The 24,562-nt window shown below is 43.0% G+C and overlaps 1 protein-coding gene across 1 annotated transcript in view; it reads right to left on the reverse strand.

Annotated features, from left to right (window-relative positions):
• Nucleotides 1-24,129, reverse strand: part of PPP1R21 (protein phosphatase 1 regulatory subunit 21) — a 90,635-nt gene extending 66,506 nt beyond the window's left edge. The window contains exons 1-3 of the mRNA XM_065400986.1: nucleotides 23,986-24,129; nucleotides 3,124-3,192; nucleotides 2,489-2,635 (exon numbers count right to left, since the gene is read on the reverse strand). Coding sequence (XP_065257058.1) covers nucleotides 2,489-2,635; nucleotides 3,124-3,192; nucleotides 23,986-24,048 — 279 coding nt within the window. The 5' untranslated portion in view covers nucleotides 24,049-24,129. The remainder of the gene's footprint in view (nucleotides 1-2,488; nucleotides 2,636-3,123; nucleotides 3,193-23,985) is intronic.
• Between the last annotated feature and the right edge of the window lie 433 nt (nucleotides 24,130-24,562).

Here is a 24,562-nt window from a genome sequence, read left to right on the forward strand (position 1 = left end):
TGTTGAATCACCGGAGCAATTATGGACACTAATGAGAAGCTAAGTGATTTCTCTGTATCAGATTTCACCACTGAGAAAACACCTACCCCAGACCTGCTCTTTTCTGATAATGAAGATCAGCTACTCTCAGAAATTCAGGTTTCAGAAGAGGTGGTACTGCAGCAAAATAATAATTTGAAAGGTGATAAGCCAACAGGCATAGATTGTATACATCCAAAAGATAAGAAGGTGCTTAAGGATGAAATGGCTAAGCTCCTATTAAAAAACAGCCATTGTTCAAGAGGACTGGAGGATAGGAAAGGTTGTACCTATATTTTTAAAAGGCTCTTGGAGAGATCTGAGGAACTAGAGGCCAGTAAAGCCTTACATCTGTACCTGGCCAACTGGTTGAAATGATAATTATAAGCAGAACAGAACATCTGGAAGATTATGGTATGATAGGTCTAAGCAATATGGTTTTAGCAAAGGAAAATCATGTCTCACTAAACTTTTAGACTTCACTGAAGGTGTCTATAAAGTAATAGATGAAGGAAAACTACCTGATGTAGTTCATTTAGACTTTAAAAGGCCTTTGATGAGGTTCCGTACAAGACAGGGTGGATAAAAATCAATGGTTTTTAAAACTGACAGCATAAGGTAAAGCCTAAATGTATTACAATCTATTAAGATTATGTAAATTAAATAAAAAAAAAAATACTAAGCAATGTTTGCTGTGAAGTTTTACAGGAAGTCAAACACTAAACTGGTGGGCTAAGCACCTGGAAACAGAGTTTGTTGATGTGCTAAACCAACTTTTGAAAGCAATAGCCTCTTCTGCAAGTGCAGAGAAAATATCTTCATTTGAGTTTGTTTAACTAGTTCAGCTCAAATGACTAGTTCAGTCAGCATTAAGAAATCAGTTGAAAAAGCAGAAAAGCTTGTTTTCCTCTTTCAATCTATGAATAAAACTACTTGTGAGAGGGCGAGCTCTACGATCTGTAAAATCTTGAAGGACATGTTGACCAGAAACAATCACTTCAATTCATTAACTACAGATATTTCCTTTGTTTAAAAAGGTTAATTTTAAATGCAAAGCATGTTTTAAAAAAATGTTTTCAGCACTTAAGAAGTTTTATTCAATACAAAAATTAAAATGCTGGTTTTGTGCATTTGTAATTGAATCTGAATTTTCATCCAAACAGGCTTTGACACAAGTCCCGAGTCAAACAAGAATCATCTAGTAAATAAGAAATGCATCATTCACCATTTTAAAAAATGTAACTGTTAACACGCTGAATAAATGTAAATTAAGCTATATAATGGCTTAAATAAATTTGCATAATATAGTGTATCCTGGTTAGTAAAAAGAAGCACCAAATTTAGTGAAAAGGCTATATTCAGGTGCAAATCAACATGTTTTAATGGTTACCAACTAATGAGAATTAACTTTTGTTTAGAAAATAAACTAAAAAAAGGACAAATACAAAACAGATGATTTAAGTCAATCCATCCTGGCAGAAGAGGCTACCAAAGAACCTAAATAGTCATGGGGTGAGAGTCAAAGTACTGTTTTCAATCAAAAACTGGCTAGGAGATAGAAAGATACAAATAGGAATAAAAGGTCAATTATGCAAAAGGTTCAGAGTGGGGTGACTCAAGATTCTGTACTAGGTTCCATGTTGTTTAATATACTTATTAAAGATGTGGAAAGGAAATAAGTAAGTGAAATTTAATGTTGATAAATGTACACTAATGCACGCTGGAGGGGAACAAATTAAATATTCATACACCTTACAGAATTCTAAGTAAACTGTATCATCTTGATATCCATACAGAATTATCAATTAATGATAAAAATTTTGGAAAGGATATTTACCTCATGCTTCAGGGATTAAGTAAATCTACTAAAAAAATCAGTCAGAGATTTAACCTGCAGAGGGGGCAGATTCCCACGCCATGTATCTATTTCAGGGTTCTTTTACACTTTCTTCTGAAGCATCTGGTATTGGCCACTGTCAAAGACAGGATACTGGTCTAGATGGACTCGAGTTTGATCCAGTATAAATTCCTATATTCCTACTCATCAAATCATGGGAAACCATGGTCCACACAGTTTACAGATTTGTGTAGAATCACAGGGTTAGAAGGGACCACAAAGTGTGTGGTACAAGTTGATAGACAAAAGTCTAAGTTTATATAGTTAAACATTAGGTTTGTATTGTATACGCACTAAATGCAGGGCATTCTCTATTGCTTGTTTTAGAACGTATGTTCATTTATTTTAAATTAAATTTCTTTATTATTAGATACTATCAAGTGGTGAAGCAATGCTCTACCAATTTGTTACTGCTATCAAGTTTGGCACAAAAATATACATGGGGATAGAAAGATAGAAAAGAAGTGAAGGACTTTGTTTTATGTCTCTTACTAAGATGCTGATAAAAACAAGACCAGTGATGGAAAGCCAGGACATTTTTCTTTAAGTAAATTGTTTTAATTTGAAGCCTACCTTGTTCTTCTTGCCCTTGGCTTCACTTAAGGCAAGTTCATCCTGAAGCAGTTCCACCCTCTTTGCAAGCTGTTGATTTCGAAATGTCAAACTGTCCATTTCTTGTTGCAGTTTTCTCAATGATTGGTCCTTCATCTTCAGTTGTTCCTGAATTAGCATAAAAGTTTCATCAATCCACTATGATTTCAGCACAAGCGTTATAAAAAAGTGACTAATATTAAAAAAAAAAAAAAAAAAAAAAAAAAAAAAAAATCAAAGGAATAATAGTAATTATACAAAATCTAAAAAAATTCAACACAAATTGCTTTGTTCATTTGTAGACAACCTAAAGGCACATATGGATTGTTTTTAGCAAAAGAGTTTAGCTTCCTTAAGTCTACACAAAGCATGCTGTGAGTGCATACTTCTTCCTTTTACACAGTCAGATGGACACTTCCTGGTGACTGTTTTGTAAATGCCCACCACACCGCATCAGGAACAGAATAGTTGCAGATGGGAAATTCTTACTGAATCAATCCTTGGTTACAATTAGCTACATCCACTTAACCACAAAGCAGATCTGCAAAACTTCACCATCTGATCACACAGTTTGACAAGACTGAGTGCAATTAAATAGAAGACTTTTTAACTTGTACCTTCAGAGAAGCAGAATTTGCTTGCTCATCCACGACACCTTTTTTCAGCACCTGATTCTGAGCTCGAAGCTGAAAACGAGGTGCAAATTATTAATCCAACCAGGAATCAACAAACATACAAAGTGTTCGTTAACAACCTGCAAGAGTACATATCTTTGTTTAGGAAAATAGAAAATATGTGCATTTTAAATCAGGCCGTATTAGTTCTGTTACAGGTATACTGTTGTAATAATATTGAAAAAAGTATAAGACCAGCATAACCCAATTCCATTGTTTTACATTTTGGAAAACAAGTCATTTTACCTTCTATGAACTTCACTCTCAAACAAATTATTCTTAAACAAGAAATATACTGTGACGTTGCACTCTATATGATTTTATGAAAGTATGCTGATGAGTATGAATATAACGTAAGTGGAATATGCTTCATGCAAAAGGTCTCTTGTAAGGTATCATTACAAAGCTTATAATCTACTGAGTGTGGTCATCCTATTTGTATAAATTATGACTTTTGTATCTGAAACTAGAAATATAAAATATAACTCTGAGGGCCTATTGTAATTTATGCAAAATGTGGGCCATTAACGGTGGTTTGGAATCTTGATGGCTCCCATTAACCAGGACAATTGTCTGTGGATGGCTCTGTTTTACTTGTGAGTCTTCCTGTATACTTGTCTGCTGGCAAGTGGGTAATGAAGTCTTACAGTGACATGTGATCATGTCATCTGAACTGGAATCCATCTTTAACCTGGTGCTTTTCCATTGGGGGGGGACGACCCAAAGGGACAAAGGATTCCCGCCTTATGCAAAATATATAAAAGTGGGTGGAACAGAGAAAAAGGGGCAGCCATCATGAGAAATCCCCTAGCTACCACCTGAGCTGGAACAAGGGCTGTACCAGGGGAAAGGATTGTGCCCAGACTAGGAAGGCGTCCAGTCTGTGAAAGAAATTTATTGAAACATCTTGGAGGGTGAGATTTTATCTGTATTCAGTTTTATTACTGTATTAGGCTTAGATTTGCGTGTTTTATTTTAATTTTACTTGGTAATTCACTTTGTTCTGTCTGTTACTACTTGGAACCATTTAATCCTACTTTCTGTATTTAATAAAATCACTTTTTACTTATTAACCCAGAGTATGTATTAATACCTGGGGGGGGGGGGACAAACAGCTGTGCATATCTCTCTATCAGTGTTATAGAGGGCGAACAATTTGAGATTTATTTGGGGTTTAGACCCCATTGGGACTTGGGCATCTGAGTGTTAAAGACAGGAACACTTCTGTAAGTTGCTTTCAGTTAAGTCTGCAGCTTTGGGGCACGTGGTTCAGACCCTGGGTCTGTGTTGGAGCAGACTGGCGTGTCTGGCTCAACAAGACAGGGTGCTGGACTCCCAGGCTGGCAGGGAAAGCAGGGGCAGTAGTAGTCTTGGCACATCAGATGGCAGTTCCCAAGGGGGTTTCTGTGATCCAGCCCATTATATACATCTTAGTAACAAGACAATTTTAAAGTGTGGTTATGGTCTGAAGAGCACCTACACAAAAATGGCACCTATTTACTAAAGAAACCTACTCCCTGTGTATATTTCTCCTTCTTTTCAGACAAAAATAAGTTTTATTTTGCCCTTTTTTTTTTTTTTTAAAACAACCTTTTTATTTTTGACAAAGAGTCCTGTGGCACCTTATAGACTAACAGACGTATTGGAGCATAAGCTTTCGTGGGTGAATACTCACTTTGTCAGATGCAGGTAGTGGAAATTTCCAGAGGTAGGTATAAATATGCAGGCAAGAATCAGTCTAGAGATAATGAGGTTAGTTCAATCAGGGAGGATGAGGCATGAACACCAAGGGAGGAGAAACTGCTTTTGTAGTTGGCTAGTCATTCACAGTCTTTGTTTAATCCTGAGCTGATGGTGTCAAATTTGCAAATGAACTGAAGCTCAGCAGTTTCTCTTTGAAGTCTGGTCCTGAAGTTCCTTTGCTCCAGGATGGCTACCTTTAAATCTGCTTAAAATTGTGTGTCCAGGGAGATTGAAGTGTTCTCCTACAGGTTTTTGTATATTGCCATTCCTAATATCTGACTTGTGTCCATTTATCTTTTACATAGGGAAATTTCCACTACATGCATCTGACGAAGTGAGTATTCACCCACGAAAGCTTATGCTCCAATACGTCGTTAGTCTAGAAGGTGCCACAGGACTCTTTGTTGCTTTTTACAGATCCAGACTAACACGGCTACCCCTCGGATACCTTTTATTTTTGTTCACACTACAGAACCAACACAACTAACAGAGTCAACAGGATTCTCTGCCACCTCATGTTTCCACAGAATTGTTAACATTCTGATTACAAAACTTATACTTCATTACCAGTGTCACAAGCCAGAGAGAACACAGCTTGACTTAACATCTCAGGATGAGTTTGCAGACTGCCAAAAAACCACCCATCTTTTCACTATGATTTTGGCTAGTTTGAGCTGGAAATCATTGAGATAAAGATGGAGCTCCACAATGACATTTTTCTATTCATTTTTCAGAATATCACCTCTCAAGCATTAATAATAAAGGCATTGATCGTTCCATCTTCCTATTCCTTGATAATGGCTCTGATTCAGGTTTCTTCACCAGTAGTTTGTATTAATTTGACATGGCTGAGTCCAGCAGCTGCAGTCATGAATTAAAATGGTTTGCACTGCACTTGGGAATGCCACTGGCCGAAGCACAAAGGGGGTGAATTCACGTAAAGCAATGCGGATGTCTAAAATTTTGTCTGAGAGCCGAACATTTCAAAAGATCAAGAGACAACAATTAATACTTTGGGCCTATTATGCTCCCTTTGAATTGCTTAGGGGGCCAAAAGGGAGGGGAAGCCACCTGCAAGTTGCCTACTGGGAACTTCCAAGGACAGGAAGTCCCAGCAGGTGTAGGGCCAATATAACAGGTTCCTATGCCTCCCTCCTCACAGCTACTGGCACAGGGAGCATGTCTACTATCCTTAATTGGCGTATGATCCACTAGGGTCTGTTGCCAGCTGATAGAAGTTGTGCTTTAGTCAAATATAAGTTATAGGGCTCAATACAGGGGTAACCAGGTGAAATTTAAGGGCCTGTGATATACTGGAGACCAGATTAGATGATCTAGTGGAGCGTTCTGGCCTTACACATTCTGAAGTTAGAGAAGCCCTCAGGCTTCTCTAACATGGACTGGGCTAGAGAATCAGGGAGCTGTAGCCAGAAGTTAGCGCAAAATTGCCCCAGGAGTAATATACAGAAGTGTCAAAATAGACAGACACCAAACTAAGAAGCGAGAATCATATTTCATAGACACCAGAAATCAAGCTCATTTCATCTATTAGCTTTAAGCTAATGAGCTTGTTTAGAAAATACCCAAGTGACAAGAGCTTGTATTTCTCTTCCTAAAGTTTCAAATCAGGATAAGCAACAGACCATTGGTTTCCCAAGCATAAAGTTATTTGAGTAGAATTAATCCAGAAAGCCAAAGCCTATTTCCCCTCACAGTGCTCGGCAAATATTCGGTTTGAGTTGAACCAATTCTGAAAGCTACAAAAAAATTTAGCGAATTGAAGAAATCCATTTCTGCTTGAATGTTCTACCCAAAATGTTATCTCCAGCATTTTTAATAGGTCGCTAGAGTCACAAAACAGCTGTAGACGGTAGTCTCTTTATAATCTTTAGCCCAGTGATTAGGGGACTCACCTGGGATGTGGGAACTGTGCATTCAATTCCCTCCTCTGCCTGATGTGGAGAATGGATTTGAACTTGGGTCTCGGACATTTTCAAGCAATATCCTAGCCACTGGTCTATGGGATATTCTGGAGCTTGTCTTCATTACGGGCTAAATCGGTGCTGCTTCGATCAATGCAGCAGAATCAATTTAGCGAGTCTGGTTAAGACATGCTAAGTCGATAGGAGAGCGCTCTCCCATCAACTTCTGTAATCCACCTCAACGCGAGGCAGAAGCAATGTCAATGGGAGAGCAGTGTTGACACTGCTGTAAGTCGATGTAGGTTACGTCGACTTCAGTTACGTAGTTTACTTAACTGAAGCAGCGTAATTTACATCAATATAGTGCCATAGTGAAGACAAGCCCTCAATCACTCCTCTTAATGGTGTTCCACTTTTTATAAATAAGGCCTTGTCTACACTGCAGAGTTTTATCAACAAAAGTCAGCTTTCATTGACAAAACAGGGGAGGTGTACAAACTACAAAGCTCCTTCCACAGACAAAACACTCTCCTGCTTTGCCCACTAAATAAAACCACCTTGACAAGAGGCGTGGAGCTTTTTGTGGCAAAGTTGTATTGACAAAGTGTCAGTGTAGACACTGCGCTTAGTTAGGTCACTGTAAATGGCCTCTAGGAGGTGTCCCACAATGCTCATCCTGACCGCTCTGGTTAGTGGTTTGAACTCCACTACCTTGCATCCAGGTACATAGGCATCCACCCCGCCCCCTTAAAACGCCTGGGAATTTTTGAAATTCCACTTCCTGTTTGCTTGGTGTGGACAGCTCATATCATCTTCCCAGCTGATCACAGTAGCTCCACACAGCAAACACTCTCCTGCTTGGAACACACCTGAGTTGTTGGATCTGCTGGCACTGTGGGGAGAGGAGGTTGTGCAGTTTCAGCTCTGCTCCAGCCATAGGAACTTCAGTATCTATGGTCAGATTTCTCATGGCATGTTGAGTAAGGGCTACGAACAGGACACACACCAGTGCCATGCAAAGATAAAGGAGCTGAGGCAGGTGTACCAGAAGGCAAGCGAGTCAGACCGTCGCTCTGGTGCTACGTCAAAGACCTGCCACTTCTATAAGTAGCTGAATGTCATCCTCCGTGGCGACCCCACTTTCACTGCCAAGAGCCCCGTAGATACTTTGGTGGAGCTGGAGACAGTGGTCTCAACACAGAGGACAAAGTGGTGGACGAGGAGATTGAGTTGGAGGACGACATGGAGCACACGGCAGGGTCGTCTGGTGGCATGGCGAGTCAAGACATCTTTTCCATTCTGGAGGGTTCTAGCCAATTCCGGCAGTCCATCTCTGGCACACATGATGCAGGAGAGGAGAGCTCCGGTAAATGTTCTTTTTCAGTTCATGCTGCTTGATTATATGGAGGTAGAGCTGTCCTTTTTGTATATTCTAGCAGAAGGAATAGACATGTACAAAACTAGCTGTGTTTGGGTATGATTCACATTCTCCTGTGCAGCTACACAGTGGGGGCCCTGTGGAACAGTGTGTTAATGCACACCGAGATTTCACAGGAATCCTCCAGAGAGATCTCTAGGAAACTTTTCTGGAGGTACTCGCCAATCCTATGCTGAAGATTTGTTGGCGAGAGATGCTTTGTTCCTTCCCTCATTGTAGGAAAGTTTCCTGCGCCAATCTGCAAACACTTGTGCAGGGACCAAAGCAGCACACAGGTGAGAAGCATAGGTAACCGGTCTGAAGCCACACGTATGCAGAAGATGCACCCTTGCATCTCTCAGAAGTGAGATATCGGCTTCAATGACCCCTGCCTGTGGAAAATGGTGGCAGAATTTACAGTATTCTCCCTAGTCGCCTGCACTGATCCCCTTCAAAAAAAAACAAACAAACAAAAAAAAACCACTTAGACCCTTTGCCTCATCTTGAGCGCCCTTCCCCTCCCCCCACCCTCGGGCCAAACTCACCATGTTTAAGATTTTCACTGAGCTGTGTGCTTGCCAAGGGACAGTGAGAAACCTATTCATATTTAAAAAGAGGTGCATCTTACTATAATGATTCAATGCTGTGCATGCATAACAATCATGCTTCTGTTTATTGTGCTTCCGCAGAAGTGGCCTTGAGGGGAACGCCCTACACACTGGCGGAGCACCTCCATCATATAAGGAAGCAAACAAGGAGGAGAAAGGAGGAGGTGTTCCAATCCCCAGAGACCAAAAAACAAGAACGCAGAGCGGAGAGAGAGCCTTTAAAAGAAAATTATAAAATAGACAAAACAGAATGGAAAGCCAGGATTGAATTTTAATGGGCAAGGAGCGGATGATAAAAGTGATAAAGGAGCAAACGGAGATGTTGAAGTTCCTAATCACGCAGCAGGCATAATACATTTGTGTTTGGCCCCCTGTGCAGCCGATACAGAACTGCTTTCCATGCCCTCCCCAAACTCCTCCCACACGTTTCTTGAAACTTCTCAGCCCATCTCGGTACCCTGTTCACTCCACCCCTTTGGACAGTTTCCAAAATGATGCACACAGCTATTAGAGCCTACACTGCCCTTCATTATTATCACCCTTCCCATCAAGCCTTTTGTGAGTGGTGTTAATTGGTATTTAATAAAAACACTCTGAAAGAAAACCTCAATCTTTGTCTCCTACACACAGTGGTTGCTGGTGGAATTAATACACAGTGGAAATATGATCATTTGCTGACTACAAATCACGGTCAGGAATCATCAAAATTTTCATGCAAGGCAGCAAGTTAACAAAGCATGGCAGAGTGCTGTACAGAACGACACACTGCTAGTGCTCATTTGTCAAAATGGTGCCTCAAAGCCTCCCTGATTCAAATAGCTCCCCATTGTGCCTCTCTAATAGCCCTGGTATCTGGCTGCTCAAAATCAGCCTCCATGCTCCACTCCTGGGGAAACTTATCACCCTTAGCCTCTCAAATATTATGGCGCGCACAGCAGGCAACTATGACCATGGGAATATTTTCCTCATTTAAGTCTAACCTGCCATAAAGGCAAAACTAGCATGCTTTTAATCTGCCAAAGGCACATTATATAGTCATCCTGCGCCTGCTCAGCCTATTGTTGAAGCACTCCTTGCTTCTGTCCAGGTTTCCCGTATAAGGCTTCATGAGCCATGGGAGTAAGGGGTACACTAGGTCTCCCAGGATCACTATGGACTTTTAAAACCCCCCCTCCCCCATTAGAATCTTCTGCTCTGGAAAGAGAGTTACTGCTTGCAGCATTCTGTACAGGCCAGCGTTCCTGAAGATGTGTGCATCATGCATCTTCCCGGACCACCCTGCATTAATATCAGTGAAACGCCCATTGTGATCCATAAGTGCCTGCACTACCAAAGAGAAGCAACCCTTTTTATTGATGTACTCTGTCGAAAGCTGGTCCAGGGCCAAAATTGAGAATTATGTGCCATCTATTGCCCTGCTGCAGTTAGGGACAGCAACTCACCAGTAGCAGTCTGGAGTTGCCAGCTTCCACACACCGATTGCCACATGCTTCTCTACCGAGAGGGCATCTCTCATTTTGGTGTCCTTGGGCTGCAGTGCTGGGGTGAGCACAGTTCCAGGAAAGTGGTTTTCTGCATCCAAAAGTTCTCCAGCCTCCACTAGTCATCCCAGACCTGCATAACAATGGGATCCCACTACTCAGTGCTTGCTTCCCAAGCCCAAAAGAGACAGTACACAGTGTGCAGTTGCTCCATGAATGCCAAAAGTAATCTGGTGTTGTTTCTTCCCATGGCACACAGCAGGTCACGCACCTCTAATTCCTGTTGAGAGTGGGTGCTCATGATATACTTCATAACCAGCTGCGTTGCATTCATAACAGTGAAAACAACAGTAGAGAGCAGCGCAGGATCCATCCTTTCTGACAGAGGTGTCAGGTACAGAGTAAACTGGGGCTGTTGAAAAATACCATGCAACACAGTCGGAAGCCCGTGGAATGATGGGACACAAAAACCTGCATCATGGGACATTGAACCCACACCCATGATGCACTGCAATCCATTTTGCCTTCTCACAACTCCTAGGTGCAGAAGGTGGCGAGTGGCACAGTAGGATAGCTACCCACAGTGCACTGTTCTCACTGTTAATGCTAGAGCACCAACAGTGAACGCGCTCCGCCGACAGAAGGAGAGTTGTGTGAACATGCACAAGCCATGTGATTATACCGGTTTTTGATCAGTGTAACTTGCGCCAACAAAACTCTGTATATAGACAAGGTCCAAATAGTCTTTGGACCAGAGACTTGAACTTGGGTCTCCCACATCCTAAGCGAGTGCCCTAACTACTACACTAAAATGACTATGAATTGCCACTATGAATGACAATGAATAGTCACTGGGCCTGGTAAGGTTATAAAGGAGGGCACCTCCTTCTCCTACTGTCATTTTGTGAATGGCATTTAAGTCTCAAAGAAAAAAAAAAAAAAAGGCCAAAACTATTCAGCAAATGTGTCAAATTTCCAAATAGTTTCTGTTGACCCAATACTGCATGTTTTTGCAAATAAACTATTAATCCAAAAAACAAAAAACTTTCACCCTACTCTAGTCATAACCACTCCAGTGTAGCTGGAATGTTTTGTTCCCCTCCTTTTTTGACATTCAACTCAGCTTCTTTCACAAAACAAACTAGAACCTAAAAAATTGAGGATCAAAGTAGCAAAATTCCCTACAATATCTCCCTGAGCAGTTTTTAATTTCTAAGATTAAATAGGACAGCAGCAGAAGGTGATAAGACTAAAATCCCTCTGCAAGGGGTACAATTCTGAAGCTAAATTCAGCTTGCAGCACTTCTGGAACAGAGCTTCATAAGGAAATAGGCCGGAGCTGCCAGGGAGAGGCGCCCCTCCCCCGAGCTGCTGCCGTGAGAGAGGGATGGGGGGAGTCCTCTCTCCCCACCCCAGCCCCAGAACAGCCTACACCTCAAATCCCTCATCCCTGGCCCCACCCCAGAGCCTGCACCCCAACCCTGTGCCCCCCGAATCCCTCATCCGCAGCCCCACCCCAGAACCTTCACCCCTAGCCAGAGCCCTCACCTCCTGCACCCAACCCTCTGCCCCAGTCCCCTCCCATACCTCGAACTCCTCATCCCCACCCCTGCCACACATCACCTCAATATTGGTGCACATAACAAAACTCATTCCGCACGAGGACATAAAAAATTAGAGGGAACATTGTCTGTGACTGGTTTAGACTCTTTGCAGCTCATGGTTGCTGACAGCAGCCACTAAAGCTGTGTAATTTCAGGAGGACAGTAGCAATAGAATCTAGGGACAAACCGTCAAACCTGGTCAGAATATGTTGCCAAATGCTTCTATTGCTAAGAAGCACAATATCTGAGCAAAAAGAACAGGAGTACTTGTGGCACCTTAGAGACTAAGGCATTTATTAGAGTATAAGCTTTCGTGGGCTACAGCCCACTTCTTCGGATGCATATAGAGTGGAACATATATTGAGGAGATATATATACACACATACAGAGAGCATGAACAGGTGGGAGTTGTCTTACCAACTCTGAGAGGCCAATTAAGTAAGAGAAAAAAACTTTTGAAGTGATAATCAAGATAGCTCAGTACAGACAGTTTGATAAGAAGTGTGAGAATACTTACAAGGGGAGATAGAGCACAGGAACAAATCTGTACAGACACATGCCTAGAACCCCGACCAGGGGTATTCTATTTGCTACCCAAGATCCATAAACCTGGAAATCCTGGACGCCCCATCATCTCAGGCATTGGCACCCTAACGTCAGGCTTGTCTGGTTATGTGGACTCTCTCCTCAGACCTACGCTACCAGCACTCCCAGCTATCTTCGAGACACCAGTGACTTCCTGAGGAAACTACAATCCATCGGTGATCTTCCAGAAAACACCATCCTGGCCACTATGGACGTAGAAGCCCTCTACACCAATATTCCACACAAAGATGGACAACAAGCTATCAGGAACAGTATCCCCGATAATGTCACAGCTAACCTGGTGGCTGAACTTTGTGACTTTGTCCTCACCCACAACTATTTCACATTTGGGGACAATATATACCTTCAAGTCAGCGGCACTGCTATGGGTACCCGCATGGCCCCACAGTATGCCAACATTTTTATGGCTGACTTAGAACAACGCTTCATTAGCTCTCATCCCCTAACGACCCTACTCTACTTGCGCTACATTGATGACATCTTCATCATCTGGACCCATGGAAAAGAAGCCCTTGAGGAATTCCACCATGATTTCAATAATTTCCATCCCACCATCAACCTCAGCCTAGATCAATCCACACAAGCGGTCCATTTCCTGGACACTACTGTGCTAATAAGCGATGGTCACATAAATACCACCCTATACCGGAAACCTACTGACCGCTACACTTACCTACATGCCTCCAGCTTCCATCCAGGACACACCACACGATCCATTGTCTACAGCCAAGCGCTAAGATATAACCGCATATGCTCCAATCCCTCAGATAGAGACAAGCACCTACAAGATCTCTATCAAGCATTCTTAAAACTACAATACCCACCTGCTGAAGTGAAAAAACAGATTGACAGAGCCAGACGAGTACCCAGAAGTCACCTCCTACAAGACAGGCCCAACAAAGAAAATAACAGAACACCACTAGCTGTCACCCTCAGCCCCCAACTAAAACCTCTCCAGCGCATCATCAGAGATCTACAACCTATCCTGAAAGATGATCCTTTACTCTCACAGATCTTGGGAGACAGACCTGTCCTTGCTTACAGACAACCCCCCAACCTAAAGCAAATACTCACCAGCAACCACACATCACTGAACAAAAACACTGACCCAGGAACCTATCCTTGTAACAAAGCCCGATGCCAACTCTGTCCACATATCTATTCAAGTGACATCATCATAGGACCTAATCACATCAGCCATACCATCAGGGGCTCGTTCACCTGCACATCTACCAATGTGATATATGCCATCATGTGCCAGCAATGCCCCTCTGCCATGTACACTGGCCAAACCGGACAGTCTCTACGCAAAAGAATTAATGGACACAAATCTGACATCAGGAATCATAATACTCAAAAACCAGTGGGAGAACACTTTAACCTGTCTGGCCATTCAATGACAGACCTGCGGGTGGCTATTTTACAACAGAAAAACTTCAAAAACAGACTCCAACGAGAGACTGCTGAGCTGGAATTGATATGCAAACTAGATACAATCAACTCAGGATTGAATAAGGACTGGGAATGGCTGAGCCATTACAAACATTGAATCTATCTCCCCTTGTAAGTATTCTCACACTTCTTATCAAACTGTCTGTACTGAGCTATCTTGATTATCACTTCAAAAGTTTTTTTCTCTTACTTAATTGGCCTCTCAGAGTTGGTAAGACAACTCCCACCTGTTCATGCTCTCTGTATGTGTGTATATATATCTCCTCAATATATGTTCCACTCTATATGCATCCGAAGAAGTGGGCTGTAGCCCACGAAAGCTTATACTCTAATAAATGTGTTAGTCTCTAAGGTGCCACAAGTACTCCTGTTCTTTTTGCGGATACAGACTAACACGGCTGCTACTCTGAAATATCTGAGCACTGCCTCTTCCTATATAGATGTTACCAGAACCTGCACGTGAACTGCAGCATTCACTTTCCCCCGATTGTCCTTTCTTAAACAGAATGGACGCTCAGTGTTGTTAACCCAATATGGGATTTTTCATCTAACTGGAGGATCTGCATGCACTTAGAAAATGAGTACCATACCCCCCCCAGGATGTCTAAAAGAGCTCCCTAGAGTTCCCTCAGGTTAGCAGCAGCAGTGAGAAGGTGAAAAGAGGTAACAGGGAGTAGCCACTTGGGCAGCTGTAAGGCAGAAGAAAACACTAAGGGCACCCTATATCCACCTTGGAGTAGGGGTGGGATCAAGTAAAGTTACCTCCAAAATACTGCGAAAAGGTGGGGCAGAACAAACACTAGTGGTGAATGCCCACCACTGCCAGCCTGAGCAGAAAGGAAGCAAACCCTCAGTCCATCCAACCAGGGGTAAGTATGGGGGGTAGGAATTGACGACAAGCACACCCCCATCAAATAAATACCTATGACAGGTGAATGGGTGGGGAACGGAGAAGCAAGGAGTGCTACAACCTGTTTCATTGCCATTGATAACCAGCAGCCTGGGCTTTGCTCTACCATTCCCTTCTGCTGCAGGCAAGTCTCCCTAGCTTCTCTCTCCAGAAAGCAGGTCAGCCCTTTGAGAAATTGAGAGAAAACAGGGACAGTGTCTTCCCAGCCCTCTCAAGCTTTTCCTGTCCTTCACGGACGGCAAACTCATAGATGCTAAACGAGAAACATCCATATCACAGCAATAAATTTTTCAATCCCTGACTGCAGTGTTACTTTCCCTCATGCTCCAAGGCATCAGGAAGATGATGAATGGGCCAGTGATGGAGCACAAGCCGCAGTATCAATACTAGAAAATGTGACAATCTAATATGGAGCTCTCGCATAGCACTTTCAGATCAGCACTTTACAACAGCAATGGTGTAGTGTGAGAAATGGCTATCTTTAGGAATTTGCTACTTAGGGTGCACTGAGTATGCTCAGTAACATCTGCTGAAGCCACTGGCCCTTCACCCTACTCTTACTTGGCATAGGATTCTGCAGACTGCTTTTTAAAAGGAGTTAAAAAGGGGCAAAGGGGGCAAATCGGAGGAGAGGGGTAGCCAGGATCTGAGCAGGGGGTGGAAATTGACTGGTCGGGGGGGGTCAAGCAGCTGCAGGCAGGGTTAGGATAGGGGCTGAAGGGCAAAATCAGGGATGGGGGAGAGAAGGAGCCAGGGTTAAGCACAGGGGTGAGGCGCTGCCAGAGGGCAAAACCCCGGCACAGGCGGTAACAGTTACCCCGGTGGACTGAGACATCAGTGTTTGCCAAAAAATGGGGGGGGGGGGGGAGAGGGAGGAGCGCAGAGGGACTTTTTTATTTCCCCTCCCACAGACAGTACCTCTTAGCATGGGCTTCCCAGGGCTGGGTTCTTACAGGCATCCCAATGGCTTTTCTTAAAGGCACAGGCAATGCCTAGTCACTGCAGCTGCTCCCTGTCTAATGTAACCTACTGAAGTGCTGCAGGAGACTCAATTCAGTGCAACATTTTACATATAGCCCCTCAGAAACAAAGAATCCCTTATCAGCGTATCTGATTGCATAAAGTCTCATAGCAGTTCACAAATTTGTCTTATCTGCTGCTGGGATTCCCTGAATTACTCTTAGCACTTCATCATTTAGCTTTGTTATTGTGCAGATGCATGTCACTGGGCTATTCAATTTATATTTTAACAACAAATACTTATTGAAAATATGTATAAGTACTTGCTAGTAGTTTTAGCAATGACATCTGTGTTTCTATTATTGTACTTGCTATGTTTTTTTACTGTGATTTTGAATTTTGAAGTCTAACTTTTTCTTCTTATTTTTAGAGATGTTTATTCTGTTGGATCATCCGACTTCCAGTCTGACTGAATTTCTGGCCTGGTCTCAAAACTTTGTTTTCATTTAATCCACCAATGATGATTGCCTTTTGTAACTGTTATTTTGCCTTTCAATCCAGCCGTTAGCGTTTTTCCACATGCCATTGCTTGTGTGTAGAACTTGATTCTCAAATATTCAATAAAGGCAGTATACTATCTCATGTAACATCTTTCTCAAAGGCAAAAATCTATTGTAATTTTTGCTATACATTAGGACTGCCGTAGTGGATCAGACCAATAGTCCGTCTAGTTCAGTATCCTCTCTTCTGACAGCAGCCAGTGCCAGGTGCTTCAGAGGGAATGAACAGAACAGGCACTCACTGAGTGAACTATCCCATTGTCCACTCCCAGCACCTGGCAGTCAGATGTTTAGGGACACCCAGAGCATGGGGATGCATCCCTGATTATCTCAGCTAATAGGAACTCAGCTGAGGAACTGATCTAATTCTTTGTTGAACCCATTTATAATTTTGGCCTTCAAAACATAATGAACACACATCTACAACCCCAAGATAGCTTGACAACCACAAGAATTCTAAAAACATGAGTTATATACCCTGACGTCAAAAAATTTTAATAAATACATGATATTTTGTTCTTATGTGCCTCTTTGTTCCTGAGCTTTTAGAATGCAATAAGGCCAGTTCCACAAAAGCAGGAGCCTAAACACCTGAATGAATCTTGGTCTACCCTCATACTTAGGAAATTCCTGTTATCTGTCCCAAACATTTCATATACCCAAGGCCATATCTACACTACAAGGGTATCAAGTATCAGAGGGGTAGCCGTGTTAGTCTGGATCTGTAAAAAGCAACAGAGAGTCCTGTGGCACCTTTAAGACTAACAGACTAAGATATCCTTGAGCTATAATGTATCTCATCATGGAATAGGGATTGTTAATTCTATAGTATGAGACAATATATTCATGTAATGTTTAAGAAAAGTTTTGTAAATGAGTTCCAATAGTTCATGGATTAGGGACCCAATTTTATGGGATTCCAGGGGCTTCTGTATAGATTATTTAGGTTAATCTTTCTATCTACCCAATGGGACTCAGTGCTCAGTCTAGAAGATACCATCGGAGATGCTTAGTTTTGCAGTTCTCAAACTGTGGATTTGTGTCTCCAGAGATAACATGCTTGTTAACAGCAACAATGTTTTAAAATAATTAAAAATAGAGGTGAGAAATAACAGACCTCCACCCTATTGACTCTGTGTACACAAATTTGCAGAGGGACAATCCCTTACCTCTCTCTAAAAGGGCAAAGATTCAAAAAGTTCAATAAATAGAAGATTGTTGTGGGCGGAATAGATCTGGACAAGGAGACGAAGTCTGGAGATAAACGTGAGAAGGGAGGGACAGGGAGTAGAAACAGAAGTGAAACTGTTTGAGCAGCATACTCCAGCAGTCTTTCTGAGTGTAGCCTTCATTGATTTGAGATCTACCATACCATTCTCTCACTAGAAGGGAAAACCTGTAATGGCAGCAGGCCATAAAAGAGACCCAGTTTGGGAATAAGAACCATTCAAGAAATATATGTTTGCTGATGTTGTTTTAAAGAAAGGCACACCAGTGAACTGGTGGAAGTGACTCAAGTACTTGGATTCAGAGACTGTTGAAGTGATAATCTCACTTAACAGCAGTAACTTCTTCTGCCGGTGTAGAAAGAATATTTTCTTCCTTTGGACTAATTCATTCCAAATTGATAAATCGTTTGGGACCTGAAAAAGCAGGAAAACTTGTTTTTCTTTTCCAGATTATGGACAAACAGGAAAATGAAGGTGAAGACAACTGAGTTAGCTGCAAAAGCCAATATGTTTCTCACGATGACCTGGCTGACAGTCAATTTAATTTTTGTTTTTTTTGTTTTTTTTAAATATTTCATTTAACTCTTAAAAACAATTTTAACAAAAACAAACCAGAACATTGTTGTTTTAGTTAAATAAAACAATTTAAATGTCTGTCTGGTGATGTTCTCCTCCTAATACAGCATGGCAAGAAAATCCTCCAAATGTTAATGATTAACCTGTTGAATTGGAGATATTTATGAAGTCACTGGGAAGTGAACTATCTACTTCATTTACCTTTGGTAAATGAAATGACTAAACAATCATTCATTTCCTGATATAGCTGCAAAACTAATCTGAAAAGTTATCAACATAACTCACTTTAAAAATGTATAGTGTGTACCGTCTAAAAATGAAACCTACATCTATCTCTGAGTTGTGAAGAATATGTATTAAGGTTAATACAACCAACAAGAATGCACTTTTATGTAGAAATCCATGATTAAATCGAGTCTTCCTGACTAGTGATTTAAATCATGATTTAAATCAAATCCACCATGCTGCTAAAAAAAAAAAAAAAAAAAAAAAAAAAACACTGATTTTTTTTTTTAAAATCACCTTGCAGTAATAAGGGTGATTGAGCTGTTGAGAAGTGACAATGCTATCAAGACAAGTTAAGTTTTAACAGTGAGGGAAAAGGCTCAAGAAAATGTCTCAAATTAAATCAGAGAGCAATAAGGTGACGTGAGCACCACGGTTCTGGGTGTAATTTTTGTGGTGGTACCTTGTTGCTTGATATATGTAACAGTGACAAAAGTGGAAGTCTGTATAAAGCACAATGGTAGATTTTCTGCCTATGAGTTTGCTTTCAAAAGGAATTCATAAGTATTTAAAATACTATTTATAATGCTTTGCACTATTCTCAATGTTGTGTGCGCATTCAATGGTTCTTTACTAGTAGACCGTATGACCTTCTATGCAGTGTAAAGGGACTAATAAAGATTTATTTTTAAATGCTTAGACTTTCATTAAGGGTTTTTCATGCTATAGCTCTAAAATTCAATTTGTAAAATGCTTTTTAAACAGTCCTGTAAAGATAGGAATGTGGGCTTGGTCCGCTCTACTCCCAAAATTTGTTTGGTATAGAGTGTTATCTAATAGGTACTGTGAGGATGTTGCCTAAGCATTTGTCATACAGCTAAAGTGAGCGCTGGGGCACCAGGAGCACTGGGGAATGAGGGTTTCCCTCACTAGTACAGAATAGGTGTAGCAGAATACAATGTAGGGGACAATTTCCTGGTGCAAGTGCTGGAGGAACCAACTAGGGGCAGAGCTCTTCCAGACCTGCTGCTCACAAACCGTGAAGAATTAGTAGGGGAAGCAAAAGTGGATGGGAACCTGGGAGGCAGTGACCATGAGATGGTCGAGTTCAGGATCCTGACACAAGGAAGAAAGGAGAGCAGCAGAATACGGACCCTGGACTTCAGAAAAGCAGACTTTGACTCCCTCAGGGAACTGATGTACAGGATCCCCTGGGAGAATAAACATGAGGGGGAAAGGAGTCCAGGAGAGCTGGCTGTATTTTAAAGAATCCTTATTGAGGTTGCAGGAAAAAAACATCCCAATGTGTAGAAAGAACAGTAAATATGGCAGGCGAGCAGCTTGGCTTAACAGTGAAATCCTTGCTGATCTTAAACGCAAAAAAGCAGCTTACAAGAAGTGGAAGATTGGACAAATGACCAAGGAGGAGTATAAAAATATTGCTCAGGCATGCAAGAGTGAAATCAGGAAGGCCAAATCACACTTGGAGTTGCAGCTAGCAAGAGATGTTAAGAGTAACGAGAAGGGTTTCTTCAGGTATGTTAGCAACAAGAAGAAAGTCAAGGAAAGTGTGGGCCCCTTACTGAATGAGGGAGGCAACCTAGTGACAGAGGATGTGGAAAAAGCTAATGTACTCAATGCTTTTTTTGCCTCTGTCTTCACAAACAAGGTCAGCTCCCAGACTGCTGCACTGGGCTGCACAGTATGGGGAGAAGGTGACCAGCCCTCTGTGGAGAAAGAAGTGGTTCGGGACTATTTAGAAAAACTGGATGAGCACAAGTCCATGGGGCCGGATGCGCTGCATCCGAGGGTGCTAAAGGAGTTGGGGGATGTGATTGCAGAGCCATTGGCCATTATCTTTGAAAACTCATGGCGATCAGGGGAGGTCCCGAATGACTGGAAAAAAGCTAATGTAGTGCCCATCTTTAAAAAAGGGAAGAAGGATGATCCGGGGAACTACAGGCCAGTCAGCCTCACCTCAGTCCCTGGAAAAATCATGGAGCAGGTCCTCAAGGAATCAATTCTGAAGCACTTAGAGGAGAGGAAAGTGATCAGGAACAGTCAGCATGGATTCACCAAGGGCAAGTCATGCCTGACTAACCTAATTGCCTTCTATGAGGAGATAACTGGGTCTGTGGATGAGGGGAAAGCAGTGGATGTGTTATTCCTTGACTTTAGCAAAGCTTTTGATACAGTCTACCACAGTATTCTTGCCAGCAAGTTGAAGAAGTATGGGCTGGATTAATGGACTATAAGGTGGATAGAAAGCTGGCTAGATCGTCGGGCTCAATGGGTAGTGATCAATGGCTCCATGTCTAGTTGGCAGCCGGTATCAAGCGGAGTGCCCCAAGGGTTGGTCCTGGGGCCGGTTTTGTTCAATATCTTCATTAATGATCTGGAGGATGGCGTGGACTGCACTCTCAGCAAATTTGCAGATGACACTAAACTAGGAGGAGTGGTACATATGCTGGAGGATAGGAATAGGATACAGAGGGACCTAGACAAATTAGAGGATTGGGCCAAAAGAAACCTGATGAGGTTCAACAAGGACAAGTGCAGAGTCCTGCACTTAGGACAGAAGAATCCCATGCACTGTTACAGACTAGGGACCGAATGGCTAGGAAGCAGTTCTGCAGAAAAGGACCTAGGGGTAACAGTGGACGAGAAGCTGGATATGAGTCGACAGTGTGCCCTTGTTGCCAAGAAGTCTAATGGCATTTTGGGCTGTATAAGTAGAGGCATTGCCAGCAGATCGAGGGACATGATCATTCCCCTCTATTCGACATTGGTGAGGCCTCATCTGGAGTACTGTGTCCAGTTTTGGGACCCACACTACAAGAAGGATGTGGAAAAATTGTAAAGAGTCCAGTGGAGGGCAACAAAAATGATTAGGGGGCTGGAGCACATGACTTATGAGGAGAGGCTGAGGGAACTGGGATTGTTTAGTCTGCAGAAGAGAGGAATGAGGGGGGATTTGATAGCTGCTTTCAACTACCTGAGGGGGGTTCCAAAGAGGATGGTGCTCAGCTGTTCTCAGTGGTGGCAGATGACAGAACAAGGAGTAATGGTCTCAAGTTGCAGTGGGGGAGGTTTAGGTTGGATATTAGGAAAAACTTTTTCACTACGAGGGTGGTGAAGCACTGGAATGGGTTACCTAGGGAGGTGGTGGAATCTCCTTCCTTAGGAGTTTTTAAGGTCAGGCTTGACAAAGCCCTGGCTGGGATGATTTAGTTGGGAATTGGTCCTGCTTTGAGCAGGGGGTTGGACTAGATGATCTCCTGAGGTCCCTTCCAACCCTGATATTCTATGATTCTATGAATGCACTCCTGTGACATTCCCCTCTGGTGTTATCTAGACCATTGATCTGCTAGACCTCTCCGATCCTTGGCTCTGGGAGCCAGCCTTACCGTGCTCTGCTGCGAGAACCCCCACTCCTGGGCTGTTCACGCACAGCCTCTGGCATGTAAGCTGCTCCCAGCTACTTGCAAGCAAATGACAGTAGCCAATATCTCCGGTCCCAGACACAACCCTGGGAACCTCCGTCTTGCAGTGCCCAGTTATGCCTGCTGGACGCGGCAAGCTTATATAAGTTTGTCAATTTAACAAAGAAACTGATATGTACCAGGCTTATTCTCCCAAGGGGAGTCTCTGACACACCACAAACCAAATGCACTGCTTCACGTAGAATAAACAAACAGATTAACTATAAAGATTGACTTATAATCACATAAATCTAAGCATAACAAGTCAGATTTGGTCAAATGAAATAAAAGCGAAACGCATTCTAAGCTGATCTTAAAACTTTCAATGTCCTTAAAAACTTGAATGCTTTTCAGTCAGGCTCTCCTCTTTGATCAGCATTTCAGTCCCTTGGTGGTGGAGGTGTCTGTAGATGTAGGTGGAAGAGAGAGAGCATGGCAAAATGTCTCTCCCTTTTATCTTGTCCTTTTTTTCCTCTTGGCTTTGCCCCCCTGCCCTTCAGAGTCAGGTGAGCATTACCGCATCACAGTCCTGAACTGCCCAAAGGAAAGGGGTGACTCCCTCGAGGGTCTAACAGATTCTTTTGTTGCTGCCTAAGCCAGTGTCCATTGCTCCTGTGAGGCTGGGCTGGGCTTGTCCCATCCATGCCCTGACAAGGTGTGAACTGCCTCCCTGTTCTTGGAGAGTTTTTGCATAGGCTTGCTTTAAGCCATGAGGATACATTTTCAGCCTCATAACTATATACATGAAGTTATAACCTATAATATTACTATAACAATCAATATAACAACCATGCTCAGTGCATCATGAGCCTTCCGAAGACATCCAATATGACAAACTTTGCACTGGATACCATACAATCATTTTATAAAGATGAAAATGGGGCTGTAGGGTGTCCACCTGAGGTACAGAGCGTCACAACTCCACACAGTTCATGGCTCCTCTGAGGTGCTCAGTATAGCTGGCAGTGCCTTCTGCCCCTACCCATTTGCCATCAGGATATTTAGGCAGCAACAACAGTATGGCTTCCACATACATGGGAGTGTGTGGGGGAGGGAAAGGACTTCTTGTCCCTCTTCTCACCTCCACCACCACTAATGCCTCTGTGTGATGGCAGCCATATTTTGACCCTGTAATAAATAGATAGGAACTGCTTCTGCCAGGAAAAAATTCAGGTGAGCATAGATGGCCCTCAGTAAGGGGAACAGGAAATCCAAAATACTTCTCTCTCCTTTCTACCCAGTCCCCAGAGACTAAGTATACCAGAAAGGAGACAAACCCATCTGGCTCATCTTTACACTACAAACTCTATTATCTCTTTTTGAACAAGCCCTTTCATCTCCAATGAGATATTACCCCAGGAGCTTCCTGGAATCTACACTCCATTTGATCAGAAACCTTTCTCAGTCAAGGCAACAGGACAAGTGCATTGCTGCCTGTGCCTGCCTGCTGAGTTGATGAACTGTAATGGTCAGAGATCACACCAGCATGGAAGTATACTGATGCAAGGAAATTAAGAGTTTAAATTCTCCACCACATGTCCCACATCCCACTAAAATGAATAGAACCCACAGGTCACTTGGGCACAAGTATCAATGTCAGAATGCTACATTATCAGCACAGTAAATGAAGCTGCAAAATAAATGATGTTTAAATGACCTCACTATTTTTTACAATCATCTATTAAGCGGTAATTGATATGTACACCAGGCAGGGTCATTTGGAAGCCAAAGATTTTATGCTTCGATCCCACTCTACTGTCAAGTTTTAGCAAACTAGGACAAGTCAGCAAATAATCACCTTAGGTATCAGTAACTGCTAATGGTAACAATTAGCAGCTACTGGTAGAAAATTACGTCAGATAGCAGTTTGTTTGTTTTTTTACAATCCCTTACATATGAATAACTGCGACAGGTAGCAAATTCCTACAGGTAGCAGTTTCTCGCACTACAGTCCCAGGATCGGTGCTGGTAACTGGAAAGTATCGCGATAGAGGAAGAGTATCGGCATCATGGCGTCTCAGGCCCGGTACCTTCGAATACTCCTGAGCCAGTTTCTGGTACTTCCCCTGCAGCTCCGCGCTAGCCGCTGCCATCGCCCCACCGCTCCTCAGTAGCTACCGCTGTCCACGTCGGAGAACCCACTGCCCGGGGCCGCCGCCGCGGCTCAATCCAACCACGCCCCGTCCCTACCGACACACTTCCGGACGTGAGAACGCACAATCTCACGCTAGGCTACGGGGTAGGTCGACTTCACTCTTCAGCACCATCATCTTGACGCAAAATCCAAGATGGCAGATCGAGGGCGGGTCACAAGCTACCCTCTCCGCTCGCACCTTGGGCGCAACAGACAGAAAAGCCGGAGTACGGTCACGTGACACGGGAAGGCGCGAGCGCGCTGTTGTTACCATGGCAACAGCCTCACAAGCGCTCCAGGAGCGGCCCTACGTAACGCGCAACGGGGCTACGGAGCCCGGCCAAGGCCAATAAATTACGGAGTTGCGGGGCCCCAGAGCTCTAGCGGCGCGCACTCCCTCCCAACGTTGAGCTGAAGCGAGCCCGCGAGCATGCAGTGGGTGACTTGAGAGGGTTGGGGGGAATTCTCACCGG

Source organism: Emys orbicularis, chromosome 3 (genome assembly GCF_028017835.1).
Source record: "Emys orbicularis isolate rEmyOrb1 chromosome 3, rEmyOrb1.hap1, whole genome shotgun sequence".
NCBI lineage: Eukaryota > Metazoa > Chordata > Testudines > Emydidae > Emys > Emys orbicularis.